Source organism: Helianthus annuus, chromosome 14 (assembly GCF_002127325.2).
Source record: "Helianthus annuus cultivar XRQ/B chromosome 14, HanXRQr2.0-SUNRISE, whole genome shotgun sequence".
NCBI classification, from domain to species: Eukaryota; Viridiplantae; Streptophyta; class Magnoliopsida; order Asterales; family Asteraceae; genus Helianthus; species Helianthus annuus.
In genome coordinates this window covers 173,051,820-173,067,351 of record NC_035446.2, presented here as the reverse complement: position 1 = coordinate 173,067,351, position 15,532 = coordinate 173,051,820, and the positions used below count along the sequence as shown (strand labels likewise).

General features: G+C 38.3%; 1 protein-coding gene across 1 annotated transcript; it reads left to right on the top strand.

Moving 5' to 3' along the window:
- The first annotated feature begins 2,803 nt into the window (after positions 1–2,803).
- On the top strand, positions 2,804–4,389 carry LOC110937336 (caffeic acid 3-O-methyltransferase). The gene is made up of 2 exons (XM_022179738.2): positions 2,804–3,264; positions 3,584–4,389. Exons 1-2 carry the CDS (start codon positions 2,867–2,869, stop codon positions 4,254–4,256), a joined length of 1,071 nt encoding a protein of 356 aa, XP_022035430.1. The 5' UTR covers positions 2,804–2,866; the 3' UTR covers positions 4,257–4,389.
- Positions 4,390–15,532: the final 11,143 nt, after the last annotated feature.

Below are 15,532 nucleotides of genomic sequence, written 5' to 3'. Positions count from 1 at the left end.
AAAAAAACCTATGTCACTCACCAACTTTATTGTTAACCCTTTTATTTTCACATATGTTTCAGGTATCAACATTTCAAATATGCTACACATAGGAACGCACTCGTGCCTTAGATTGCTTCTAAATCTAAAAACAATTACTTGTATTCTTTGTGGTGTAAAACAATATATTTAATATAATGAAACTTTTAGTACCATGTGTTGTGAGCAATTGGAATGTGACTCCCCGATGATTCCGTCGTGAGTTGTTTTTACGCGGTCGGGGTGTAACGGGCCAAGAGGAGGCAATGAAGCAAGCACGAACACGGACGCTCAAGGTAAGTGATTCCTAAGCTTAATTTATGTTTATGTAAATGAATTGATATGTGCAAGAAGATTGGGAATCACACAGGGATGGATTATTAGTATTAGTCCCAAGGTATAATTGGGTCAAAAACGATGTTAATTGACCTTTAAGGTGGTTAACGTGGGAGTCGCGTTAAACATGTGCTTTGGAGGGTCACTTGAAGGAACAAATGGGGTGCAATGGTCAAAGAAACATAAGAAACAAGTGTTTGGAAGCTCCAGGTGTCGCAACCCCTGGTCGTAACTCAGACAACCATGGTCATAGACCCCACCTGGGGCCGTAGGCCAAGCTGGCTGGGGTGTAGCCTACGACCCCGTAAACTCATTTCTAAGCCTCGTTAAACTTCCATAATGCACCCTAACCTTACCAGATAGTTGTGTGAGGAACGGTTGAGTACGAGATACTAATTAAGTTCCAAAATGTGCCTCGACCTTGCCGAGAAGTTTTGTGAGGTACGGAGGGGAATGCAACTTGTATGTGAATATGTATGGGAATAAAATAAGTAGGCTTGCATGTACGTATGTACTTAATCATGTGTAATAGTTGAGACTTGTAAATGAGCATGATTATTAGTAAAGGGTAAGTAGATAGGCATGTTTGTTTGGGATTTTTATGCATGGACGTATGTGGCTAGGACTTGCTTGTACGATTGTGTAGGATGTAAATTGTATATATATGTGAATGTGTAGAAATGTATGTAAGCATGAAGTGGAATTGAATATATATAAACGAATAGGAATAGAATGTACGCGTACATGGATTTTAATATGCATGAGTATTAGCGATACTAATTATGTTGTCTTTGAGAATGGAATAAAAGTGCAGATATAATATTGTTGGCTTTTGAAGATTTGACATGTGGATGCAATGATTTTATTCAGGAAGATAACCAAGAGGATTAGTATATGCAGAAAGAATGAAATGTGGTCGTTTGTTTATGTAAGTTTAGTTTATGTATGACGTCACTAATTACTAAAGTTGTGGATGTATGTGGTGACTGCAGGTTACACGGAATCATCATCATCATGGTGTGTATGCGGTTGAAGATCGAGTCATAACATAGATTGAACGGGAGTGTGCGGTCATATAGATAGTAAATGTATGATATGTTTTATTTATTAAATGAGAAAGAAGAATGTAATTATTGTTAAAGACTTACTTAAAAAATATGTTCAAGCATGTCAGAATGTTTATAACGAAAGAAATTTAAAGGTTCGTATTTCCCCAGCGTCCTTTCAGTTAAAACGTATTAGTGTATTACAATTTTGAATGAGTTTGATACGGGGGTTGTTCAAAAAAAACCTAAGAAGCCACTGGCTCCTATTAGGGATGAACATTTGGTACCAGGTATTGGTACCGAACCGTACCGGGTATATTCGGTACCGGTACCCATTTTTCCCGTTTTTTGGTACCGTTACCGGTATGGTACCAATTTTCCCCATTTTTGGTACCGGTAATTTTGGTACCGAACGGGTACCATGCTCATCCTTGGCTCCCATAGTGATTTGGGAAGTCGACATGTGTTTAGGGGATACCGTGGCCCTTCCCTTGTTCGTGACGTGTTCATCAATCCCTTGCGACTCAAATTGAGATGGCTAAGGGGACTGCTTTGCACTCCCCGGATTCAGGTTCAATTAGGCCCCCAAATGTTGTTGAATCCATCCATCATTAGAGTGTCCTTGACAAAACTGCATTGGGAAACCATGGTCAGGGCAGGATGACCTTTGCCAACCAGATTAAGATGAATAATGCAGTGGAAAACACCAGACTCAAATACATCCCCCTATTATTTCTTTCGTACTTCTATGGATTTTAAGGTTGTTAATGTGCGTTTTAACGTTTGTGGCGTTCTTTGTTCGGTGGTGGGAGCAGTGATGGTGATGATGGTAGAGGTGGTGATAATTGCGATAGTGAACTTGTGATAATGAATAAGAGAGTAGAAGAGATAGGATTTTATGAAAGAAGGTGGTGAGATTAAAATATTGAACCTCAGTCAAACGATCAAACTAATGTCCATTTGGCAGAGGGTGATAAGGTGTGATAGATTGCAAGCACAAGGGGGTCGTTTGTGAAACCTTAGAATGCGCAAACCACATAAAGGCAAATTGCATTTAAGTCATGTTTGAATTCAATGGAGTAATATGTAAATATTTTTAATTTATTTTTAGTTATGTAATGTTTAAACATTAATAATATTTACTTATATGATATAAGAAATTGAATAATTTATAACAATAATAATTTTATTCACCTAAAGATGAGTGGAAGTTAGACAAATTTTGATGACACCGAAATAGCAACAGAAACTGAAGTGATTGAATAGGTGGGTAAGTTAAGTTGGTACGTTTTATATTGGAAGTCAATAAATAAATGTGTGGGTCGAAAGAGACGTGTTTCCACGATGGTGGGGTACCACCCAACACAACCCATGAAAAGAGGTGTATATAAATACAAGGGAGGAGGTGGTCACGAATCATCCCAACCCAACCCAATTACCCACTCTGAATAGAAAGAAAGAGAGAAATGGGTTCTTCATCATCGTCGGAGGAGGAAGCCTTCCTATTTGCGATGCAATTGGCAAGCGCGTCTGTGTTACCCATGGTGTTGAAGTCCGCCATCGAGCTGGATTTGCTGGAGACCATTGCAAAAGCCGGCCCTGGTGCTTACGTCTCAACTGCTGACCTGGCGGCTCAGCTCCCCAAGGCCGACAACCCGGAGGCACCCATCATGCTCGACAGGATCTGCCGCCTCTTAGCCAGCTACAACGTGCTCGCCTGCAACCTCAACCGCAAGGATGATGGCTCTGTTGAACGTCTCTACGGTCTGGCACCCGTCTGTAAGTTCTTGGTGAAGAACCAAGACGGTGTTTCCTTGGCACCTCTCTTGCTCATGAACCAGGATAAGATTCTTATGGAGAGCTGGTATTATTCTTTTTCCTCACTTCACAACACCACCAATATCAGATCACCATGTCACATAATATAAAATCAAGTCTTGATAGTTGGTGAAGCAAGCTAGCTGCTTATGCCAACCAAATTGGTATAATTAAATTGTAGGAATGAATATTACTTACGCCGGCCACTTGGTAATTATTAATTAATTAATTTAACAAAATGATTTATCAAGAGTAGGTGGTATATCTGGTTGTCAATGATTAATAATGTATATTGTTTGTAAAACACCAAGGCAGGTAGGTTAAATGGATGAATTATTGAGTGATGTGATGTGATGTGATGTTAGGTACCATCTGAAAGATGCAGTGTTGGATGGTGGAATCCCTTTCAACAAGGCATACGGAATGACGGCCTTTGAGTATCACGGGAAAGATCCGAGATTCAACAAGGTTTTCAACGCCGGCATGTTTAATCACTCCACCATGACCATGAAAAAGATCCTGGATATCTACGACGGCTTCGACAACCTGAGCACCCTGGTGGATGTGGGGGGAGGGACCGGTGCCAGCCTGAGCATGATCGTCTCCAAACACCCTTCCATCAAGGGCATCAATTTTGATCTGCCACATGTGATCGAGGATGCCACTAGTTATCCCGGTGTAGAGCATGTGGGTGGGGACATGTTTGAGAGCGTCCCTAAAGGAGATGCCATTTTCATGAAGTGGATCTGTCATGACTGGAGCGATGCCCACTGCATCCAGTTCCTGAAAAACTGCTACAAAGCACTGCCAGAGAATGGGAAAGTGATCGTGGCTGAATGCATCCTCCCAGAGGCGCCTGACTCCAGCCTAGCCACCCAAAACGTGGTACACATAGACGTCATCATGTTGGCTCACAACCCCGGAGGCAAAGAGAGGACCGAGAAAGACTTTGAGGCATTGGCAAAGGGGGCCGGATTCAGTGGATTTCGCAAAGCCTGTTGCGCTCTCAATACCTGGGTTCTTGAGTTCACCAAGTAGATGAGATGACCATTGCTCATCTCATCTTCTTCTTGTTTCAATTCTGTTTCTCCTTTTATTTTTTGTGTGTCTAAACTTACATTGCAATGTAATAATAATAATAATATCAAATATAAACCAACATTTTATTATATCTTGGTGCTTGATTGATAAGTTGGTAAATCGTATGTCCCCACGTCACAACTACACATCTGTCCACTATGTATGTATTTGGATACCCACTACGGCTTTTCGAGCATTTAAAATGGTAAAGCTAAATTTATACACATTCTGATCTAATATAAAATGGTATATATGAAAAACTACAAATCAAATAACGAGCTACCTCAATGCGGTTCCAGTTAACAAACAGGTTTGATAAGAGAAAGAATAGAAAACAACGATTTTCATTATTGTGGAGTAAAGCTAATATAACTTCAATACAAGATGGCAAAACGGGTAGATTGGGTAGGTTTAGATCATGAGTTTGAATTATGATAAGTTTATTAAGAAAATGGTTAAAAATAAAAATATAAAATAATATAAAAAATTAAAAGTTTAACACAAGATTATATATATATATATATATATATATATAGGTAAAGAGTAAAATACAAATGCGCTTATCGTACGATATGTACGCGATCATCCCAGCCGTTCGATCAGGTGCAGATCTGGTGCGAATTCAATACATATCGCATGTGAAAAAATGGTTAGCATGGGGTAGTGTGAAAAATGGCATGGGGTGTGTAGATGGACAAAATCGCATGTGGAAGATTTGAATATCGCATGTGAAAAAATGGCATGGGGTAATGTGAAAAATGGCATGGGGTGTGTAGAATCGCATGTGGAAGATTGAATATCGCATGTGAAAAAATGGCTAGCATGGGGTAATGTGAAAAATAGCATGAGGTGTGTAGAATCGCATGTGGAAAATTGAATATCGCATGTGAAAAAATAGCATGGGGTAATGTGAAAAATGGCATGGGGTGTGTAGAATCGCATGTGGAAAATTGAATATCGCATGTGACAAAATGGTATGAGATAATGTGAAAAATGGCATGGGGTGTGTATAATCGCATGTGGAAAATTGAAAATCGCATGTGAAAAAATGGCTAGCATGGGGTAATGTGAAAAATGGCATGGGGTGTGTAGAATCGCATGTGGAAAATTGAATATCGCATGTGAAAAATCTGTGTGTGTGTTACTGTTCATCTTCTTCGATTGTTGGTCGATCATTGTCAGTCTTCTTCCATTTGACCCTTACAACTCCCAAATTAGTAGTTCTTATTATCGATATCGCACTAAAAGGAACGAAGGGAGGTTAGGGAAGAAGATTTTCAGGTTTTTGAATTTGATTTAGGGTTTGATTTTGAACTATCATCGGTCAATTACAGAGATTTATGACCTCGCAATGATGTTTAACCTTCCTGGTATGATTTAGATATATTAAAATGATTAATATAATCATTTTAATTAGTTTCGCTCGCGTTTGATCGATTGAAGATCGTACGGCTGAGGGCATCGCGTACATAATGTAGGATAAGAGGTATTGTACGTTAACCGGCCTCTATATATATATATATACATAGTGTAAAGTTCATGCGAGAACCACCTTTATTGCGAGAACCGCGAGAACCAATGTGAACACAACCTAAAATAGCTAAAAAAATCTAAAAAAACCCTAAAAAAATCTAACCCCCACCCCCAAGCTAAAATGCTAAAAACTAAACCCTCAAAAAACCTTAAAAAATCTACAAAAATATAAAAAAAAAATCTAATAATTTTTTTAATATTTTTTATGTTAAAATCGCTACTTTTAGTAGCCAAAAAAAAATTTTTTTTTGCTACTAAAAGTAGCAATTTTTTTATAAAAAAATATTAAAAAAATTGTGTGTATAACACCATATAAACATTTTATAACCATGTATAACACTACAACATTACTATTATATTAATATTTTGAGTAGCTTCTTGGCTACAGTATCCAAAGAAGCCCCCATTTTTAATATATTTATATTAGTGCCACTCTTTGATTTTTTTTTTTTTTTTTTTTTTTACCACTCACAATGCCCCAATACAAGAAAAGGAATATGTTAAAAGATAGTTTTTTTTTTGAACGGCCGACAAAATTTTATTCAAAGTAGCAAGATGCTACACGCCAAATGTACAAAAGATTACACCAAAATGACACCAAAATGACAAAACAACATAGTATTACATACCCACTAGATTAAAACGACTCCAATCCTCCCAAGATAACGAGCTTACTTTTGATCGATTCTTTATCCATAGAAACGCCATTGACTTTATCTCGTCCAAAGTTCTTGTAAAATTAGGAATCCCATTTCTGAAAACCACATCGTTTCTTGTCTTCCATAAACACCAAAACGCCACCAGAACTACTGCGTGGATAACCTTTCTTCTCTTTGGTCCCGAGATAGACGTGTGAAGTGATAATAGATCATTAATGCCAAATGCTATCACCGGTTGGAGCCTGCACCAAATGGCAATATTCTGCCAGACCATTTGCGAGAAGTGACACGACACGAATAGATGATCACAGGTTTCTTCATAATCACCACAGAGGACGCACATTCTGTTTTGAACCGGCACACTACGTCTTGCCAACGCACACCTTGTCGGAAGTCTCTCCATATTTGCTCTCCAGGCTACTATACCAGCCTTCTTCGGAACCCAACTATTCCATTCAAAGACATGATCAGGTCTGATGCGGCCAGCTGAACTTAATACTCTCTTAATGCTAGCAACGCTGAATGACCCGTTCGATTCAAGCTTCCATCTCCAGCCATCAGGTACTGTTGATAATGTTATGCTATTCAGAATGACCAGCAATTGTGACAACTGGGCTGCAGCCACTTGACTTAGGGTTGTGTTTGTCCAGGCCCAATTCGGGACAGGCCCAGAACCCTCTACAATCCACCGATCTGCCACCAAGCAATCCTTGTGCAACTCTTCTTTAAATAGGTCTGGAAACTGAAGATATAATGGGCCAGGTTCAACCCAATAATCTAACCAGAATTGTGTATTTTGGCCGTTTCCCACAACCGCTGAGATGGCCCCTTTTAGATCCACGTTAGCTTCTAACAAAGTCGAATTGATACCACAAATACTCTTCCACGGGCCACCCACTGAATTTTTTGTCGGAATGTCATTCCAAGCCCTCGACTTGTGATGTATTGCCCAGATAACTCTACGCCACAAACCCGACTTCTCCGTTTTGAATCTCCACCACCATTTTGCTAGCATGGCCAAGTTAGCATCTCTTAACGAACCAAAACCCAACCCCCCATATTCAACTGACGCAATAGTTTTATCCCACGCCACCCAATTCATTTTGGCTTTCTCTTCCGAACCGCCCCAAAAGAAAACTCTACGAATCTTATCCAAAGCATCAATGACTTTTATTGGTGCTTTAAATAAAGACAAGTAGTACGTTGGTAGTGCATTCAACACCGATTTAATTAATGTTATCCTTCCACCATACGACAATGTTTTGGCTTTCCATATTGACAATCTTCTTTGGAATATTTCAACCACCGGTTTCCAATTTCTAGCCAAATTCATGTTAGCTCCCACCAATAAGCCAAGGTGTTTGAAGGGGAACGTACCTTGTCTACATCTTAAAAGTTGTGCCATGCTTAGGACTTCGTCTTCATTCACTCCCACACCGAACACACTACATTTGGCCAAATTAACTCTTAAGCCGGAGACTAAATAAAAGCATCTCAGGATCCGACGCAGATTCTTAGCATTCGATACCGACCATTCCCCAATAAACATTACGTCATCCGCATATAACAAATGAGACAAGGAAGGCCCGTCTCTAGAAACTTTGATCCCGTTATACAACCCAACTGAAGCCGCTTTTTTCATAATGCCTGTGAGGGCCTCCATAACTATTACGAATAAGAACGGTGAGAGAGGGTCACCTTGTCGAAGACCACGGGAGCATTCAAACTCCCGAGTTGGTGATCCATTCACAAGTACAGATGCTCTAGCTGACACCAAAGTAGCCATAATCCATTTACGCCATCTATTTGGAAATTTCATTTGAAACATAATCGAATCTAGAAAGGACCAATTAACGGAGTCATAAGCTTTACTGATATCCACCTTAAAATACATGCCACTCCTTTTAGACTTTTTCAACCAACTCAAGACCTCATTGAGAACAAGAGGGCCGTCCATTATGTTCCTCCCTGCCAGAAATGCGGATTGTTGCTCGGAGATCAGTTTTCCCACCACACCTTTTAATCGGTTAACCAGAACTTTGGAGATGACTTTATTGATTACCCCAATGAGACTAATGGGTCTGAAATTCGCTGGGCTCACCGGGTCCTTTACTTTAGGAATCAACGCGATGAATGAAGATGTGCAGCAAGAATTTAGGGTACCTGTTTCATAGAATTTGTTAAATAATTTGACCAAATCTTCACGTAAAGAGGACCAACACCTCTTAATGAATTTGAAGTTGAAGCCATCTGGCCCCGGTGCCCGATCTCCATCACAATCCCATACGGCTGCTTTTATTTCCTCCACTGAAAACGGCTGCTCCAACATACTCGCCTCGTTATCCGAAATGGTAGCCAGATTCGGACATACCAAGTTTGGTCTAACCGCCAATGGTTCCGTAAACTGGTGAACAAAAAACTCGAACAATGATTCTTTGATTAACAGGGGGTTTGTGATCCAAGCTCCATCGATCATTAGCCCATTCAACCTGTTAGTGCTTATGTTGGAATTGATGACATGGTGGAAGTAGGCAGAATTTTCGTCACCATCAACAGCCCATTTGGATCTGGATTTTTGCCTCAGGTCTAATAGTTTTAATCTATCGTATTCAGCCATAAAGTTCCTGCACTCTGCCCTTTCAGCCAGTTCCGCATCCAATAACAATCTATCTTCTGCCAAATTCTCTATGGTAGCCAATCTTTTCTTTTTCCTGTCATAAGTACCCTCCCTATTTCCTTTCTCTACTTTCAACCAATTTTTTATTCTATTCTTCAACCACCTAAGTTTAATCGCCAACGCAAGATCTTCCGGACCCGAAAACGAGAAAGAGCCACACATCTGTGTTGTAAAATCCAAGAAGCCAGGGAGCTCAAACCATGAATTAAAGAATCTGAACGGAGTATGCCCAAAATCTGACTGGACAGTGGACAAAATGATAGGCCTATGATCTGACGCAACTCTATCCAACGCAAGCACCGTTGCGTTTGGCCATTTTTCTCTGAAGCCCAGGCATACTAGGAACCGATCGAGTTTGCTCAACTTTTTACCATTATCCGAAATGTAAGTGTAGTTCCCCCCACCCATATTATATTCCACCATGCCCGCAGAGAGGATAAACTGATTAAACACCTCAGCATTGGCTTCCACAAATTCTGAGTTTAGTCGTTCACTAGCGTCTCTAACCTCGTTAAAATCACCCATCATGACCCACAAGCCTTGTAAAGAATTCTTAACACCCAATAATTCAGACCACAAAGTTCGTCTACCCGCCGCCTCGTTTGGAGCATATATGTTCATAAAATTAATTCTACATCCTGAGTATACTAGGAAACCCGAAACCACAATGTAATACCTGTTTTTAATTACGTCCACACACCTGAATATTGATGGACACCAGATGCACGCTAGCCCCCCTGATCTACCTTGAGAGTTTTCCACCGCAATTTTAAATTCAGCTCTACCCCAGAAATGATTGAATGGAAAATTATGTGCATCTTGTAACTTTGTTTCCTGTATAGCTATAAAGTGAATCCCATAACCTGTTTTGAGCCCCCGAATCCATTCCGACTTACGACTGCTCCTTGCCCCCCTAAGATTTATTGATAAGCAATTCATCTTAAACCCGTGGAGACACCTTCCTCAACTACTAGCTTCTCAGTTGCAGGCACAAATCCGTTCAAATCAACCCCAATTAAGGACCCAACCCTGATTGTAGCCTCCACTTCATCTTCAATGACCCTCTGAGGAACCCCATTGGCTGGAACATCACCGACCTCCGATACTGGATCTCGGTCCCTAAGACCCGAAGCTGCAACGGGGTGAACAGGAACCTCAGACGTGCCAGCAGACACAGGATCTATACGAACCGAGCTATCTCCTCCGATGTTATCCGATTTATCACGAATAGGTGTATTAAGGTCAATAGGTTCTATACAGCTTCTAGTGGACGTGCTAAACAGTCTTTGAGTGGGCCCTTGCATAGACCCTATCGAAGGTGGGCTTCGGTCCTCTCTATTCCTCTTTCCCAGGTTTGGGCCCAATACTGGGCCATCATCTTTACCATTTAAAACAGGCCCACCTTTTGCGGCTTCTAGTTCTGCATTAATTGATCCACCATCATTAATTCTATTAATTGGAGAACCCACGTGATCATTGACTTTTTCCCCATGCAACCTTTCTTCCCCATTCCCATGCAGACCTTTGATATTCTCAACATCCTCGAATGTCGGAGACCCTTGCACTTCCATTGTCTCTTGGTTGGCCATAGACTTTTCCTTTTCCACCGGAGATTTTTCCGACCGGCCAGATTCATCGACCCCACCATTCCGGTGCTCTGGATTTTCAGGACCTTGTCTAAACTCCCCTTCCTCCATATCCTCCATTTCTGCTGACTCTTCATCCGATTCCGAAGCCATTTCCGACTCGGACTCCTCTGAATCTAACATGGACATTCCTACCATATCAGGCATCCACTTTTGACCTACCTCCATCACCCATGCAACGATCGTTTTGTTATTCCACTTAATTACTATCGCCTCCTCTATCTTGGATGGAGTTGAGGTAACAATTGTCACCGAACCATTAGAATTATCCTCTTCCTGCCAAGAAAATGATGATTTCTCAACAACTTCACCAAACAAACTCCCAATATTATCAAATAACGTATTATCTCTGATAATAAAGGGGACTCCGGTAATGTTCAGGTTGACCAATCTACTATAGGGGACTTCTTCACCATTCCATAGATGATATTTTGAGAATACAGATTTGAAAAATCCTTCATGCAAGTCCATGCAGACTTTAGCATATTCCTTGTCTCTACAAGTTAGTAGAAAAGTTACTCCACCAACGTACGACAAACCAACTTCTCTCAAACCTTCTTCTTCTATAGATTGCCTCATTTGGCCAATAGAAACAAAATTTTTAGCAGTACCCAGGATAGACCTCCCAATACAGTGAAGTGGGTAAAGTGATCCTTTGCCCCCTACATTGACCACTTTAGCTCCATTACTATTCCCACTATTGTTTCTACCTTCTGCACCTCCTTTGAACAAGTCCGCAAACGTCCTCCCATCTTGACAATCCATCTTTTTTGATGGTCCCTGAATGGGCACTTGATGCTTCGAATAGTTACTATCATCACTTCTAAGACCATCACCGCAGTTCATATTTTGTTGCTGCCCAACCTTCTGTCGCCAAACACTCCGACCCAAAATTTCCGGTGAATAAGGTATTTTTTTATGATCTTTATCGTACTTTGCTAACGAGACCAAGACTTTCATGTTGAACATTGTCACTGAGTTCATTGCGGTCAGCGTTGCCTTCATATCCTCTACACCCACATAACGGACAAAACCAAAGCATTTGCCTTTCGAGTCTCGTTTTCTAGCGACATACACATCAGATACAAACCCAAACGGCTTGAAAGCCCTCCATAACACATTCCTCGTTACTTTGTCTGCAAGATTTTGCACCAGAAACGTCCACTCGACTCCGTCACCCCTACCTCTATTGTTTTTCCGATAATGTACATCGTACCACGGTCCCCCGTTATCTGGTTCCCCTCCTCCGTTATCCATCACAACACCTTTTCAGAAGCCTCGCACACCACCGGGTCTATCAATCCAAACACAACTTCTACGGAGTGTTAACGGGATTCGAATCGATCTAGCTGGACTATAAAGATAGTCGCGACCAATATCAGACCCGCTAAGCCAACAAGAAGAAGGTCCAGGAAAGACAGACAAATAAACAAACGGAAGAAGAAGACGAAAAGCCGGACCAGAGAACCCAATCCCGGAAGCGAATGGAGGAACACAGCCCGGAGAATTAGGATGAAGGGTCAAGCCGAAGGATTGGCGACCCCGCACACTAATCCAAACAAACTGCCCTCGTCGAGCCGCCGGCGACTTGGGAACGAACTGCCGGAGCCTTTTTAATTACTATGTTTAAAGATAGTACTTTAACCTTTGATTGGGTAGTTGTGAGGCCAGGTGCCTTCTTAATTGATTTTATCATTAAATGTGAGACAAAGGTAAATTGGGTAAATTCATTTTGGCGCTTTATAATAAAATTTAGAAACTGAACTAAAACAATCATTATATAAATATTGTAGCCATTTAGTGTTTTGATAAAAATAGTTTGATGCAATATATATAATTAACTTACAGTTCGTATTTCTAATAAAATCTTTTTACTTGAAAAAAATACAAAATAAATCATATTACAGATTCTTTATGTTGATAAATTCAATTAAAATATCATTTTCAAATATATATAGGGGAGGGTTTAAATGAGAACGCTAAATATTGTAAGAAACGTGAGAACAAATAAAAAAACCATGAGAACTTGGTCAAAAACAATTCAAATTCAAAAATTTTTTCTACACTTATCATTATTATTCTAATACAATGTTAGAAATTTAATTTACACGTTTAAATTTACGTGAATTCGTAAATAAAGAAAATTTACTCATGTGTAAGTTTGGTATTTACACATGTGTAAATCTGTTATATTTACACATTTTTAAAAAATCTAAAAAGAGTGATTTTGAAAGGAGAAATAAATTATTTGATGTTGTAAATTCTTTTGTTGATGTTGTATCTTAATTACAATGAGGTTTGTATTAAAACAATTGGTTTTGATTGGTTTTTCATTCGTTCTTACGGTTCTCGCAATATTTAGCGTTCTCAAGATAATCCTCCCCTATATATATATATATATATATATAGGATAAGGATCATGTGAAAAGTAGTAGGCTATTTGAGAAACTTGAGAAGTATTCTGGACCACACATTTTCCATAAGCAAAAAAATGTAAAAAAATGCGATTTTTTTTTTTTTTGGAAAAATCGCAGGTTTTTCTTTAAGAATTTAATTTTTTATTTTTTTTTTTTTTTTTTTTTTTTGGATTTATACACATGTGTATATTGTTAATCTTTTTGACTATACATATATGTATATTGTCAATTATACATATATGTATATACATGTTTAAAATTGAAAAATAAGTGTTATTTAGGGTTTAGCATTAGGGTTTAGGGTTTAGCTTTATGGTTTAGGGTTTAGCTTTAGGGTCTAGCATTAGGGTTTAGTAATAGTATTTAGGGTTTAGTAATAGTAATTAGGGTTTAGCTTTAACTTTTGGGTTTAGCTTTATCTTTAGGGTTTAACATTAAGTGTTTAGCTTTAGGGTTTAGTTTTAGCTTTAGGGTTTAGCATTAGGGTTTAGCTTTAGAGTTTAGAATTAGGGTTTAGCTTTAGGGTTTAGAATTAGGGTTTAGCTTTAGGGTTTAGGGTTTAGTACTAAGGTTTAGCTTTAGTGTTTATGGTATAAGGTTTAGGATTTATAACACTTATTTTTTCAATTTTAAACATGTATATACATATATGTATAATTGTCAATATACATATGTGTATAGTTAAAAGATTAACAATATACACATGTGTATAAATTCCAAAAAAAAAATACAATTTGTAAAAAAAATAAAAAATTTAATCCTTAAATAAAAAGTTGCGATTTTTCCAAAAAAAAAAAAAAATTGCATTTTTTTCACCTTTTTTTGCATTTTTTGCTTAGGGAAAATGTGTGGTCCAGATTGCTTCTCAAGTTTCTCAAATAGGGTGGACTTCTCTTAGGATCCCTACCCTATATATATATATATATAAAGGATAAGGATCATGTGAGAAGTAGTAGGCTATTTGAGAAACTTGAGAAACATTCTGGACCACACGTTTTCCTTAAGCAAAAAAATGCGAAAAAAATGTAAAAAAATGCGATTTTTTTTTTTTTGGAAAAATCACAGGTTTTTCTTTAAAAATTTAATTTTTTATTTTTTTTAATTTTTTTTTTTTGGATTTATACACATGTGTATATTGTTAATCTTTTTGACTATACATATATGTATATTGTCAATTATACATATATGTATATACATGTTTAAAAATTGAAAAATAAGTGTTATTTAGGGTTTAGCATTAGTATTTAGGGTTTAGCATTAGGGTTTAGCTTTATGGTTTAGGGTTTAGCTTTAGGGTTTAACATTAGGGTTTAGTAATAGTATTTAGGGTTTAGCATTAGGGTTTAGCTTTTGGGTTTAGCATTAGGGTTTAGCTTTAACTTTTGGGTTTAGCTTTATCTTTGGGGTTTAGCATTAAGGGTTTAGCTTTAGGGTTTAGTTTTAGCTTTAGGGTTTAGCATTAGGGTTTAGCTTTAGGATTTAGAATTAGGGTTTAGCTTTAGGGTTTAGCATTAGGGTTTAGAATTAGGGTTTAGCTTTAGGGTTTAGCATTAAGGTTTAGTTTTAGTGTTTATGGTATAAGGTTTAGGATTTATAACACTTATTTTTTCAATTTTAAACATGTATATACATATATGTATAATTGTCAATATACATATATGTATATACACACACACATATATATATATATATAGGGAGAAGATCATACGAGAACCACCTCTTATTGTGAGAACCGCGAGAACCAATGTGAAGACACCAAAAATGCCTAAAAATCACACAAAAATTTTTTTTTTAAATTTTTTAATATTTTTTATAAAAAAATCGCTACTTTTCGAAGCCAAAAAAAATAATTTTTTTTTTACATTTTTAAAAAAAAAATATTTTTGGCTTCTAAAAGTAGCGATTTTAACATAAAAAATATTAAAAAATTCAAAAAAAAATTTTAGATTTTTTTTTTTTGATTTTTTTTTAGATTTTTTTAGGTTTTTTGGGGGGTTTAGTTTTTAGCATTTTAGCTTGGGGGATGGGCGGGGTTAGGTTTTTGGGGGTGGGGGAGGGGGGGTTAGGTTTTTTTTAGCATTTAGCTGGGGGGGGGGGGGTTAGGTTTTTTTTTTTGGGGGGGGGGGGGGGTTTAGGTTTTTTTTTTTGGGGGGGGGGGGGTTTAGGTTTTTTTTTTTTTGGGGGGGGGGGTAAGGTTTTCTTAGGTTTTTCTTTTAGGTTTTTTTAGCTATTTTAGGTTGTGTTCACATTGGTTCTCAAGGTTCTCACAATAAGGGTGGTCCTCGCATGAGCCCCTCACTAT

Bases quoted from the DNA above. Each gene is read 5' to 3' on its own strand.
- LOC110937336 (XM_022179738.2), top strand. From the start codon at position 2,867: ATGGGTTCTTCATCATCGTCGGAGGAGGAAGCCTTCCTATTTGCGATG. The intron at 3,265-3,583 runs GTATTATTCTTT...ATGTGATGTTAG, and splicing joins AAGATTCTTATGGAGAGCTG to GTACCATCTGAAAGATGCAG.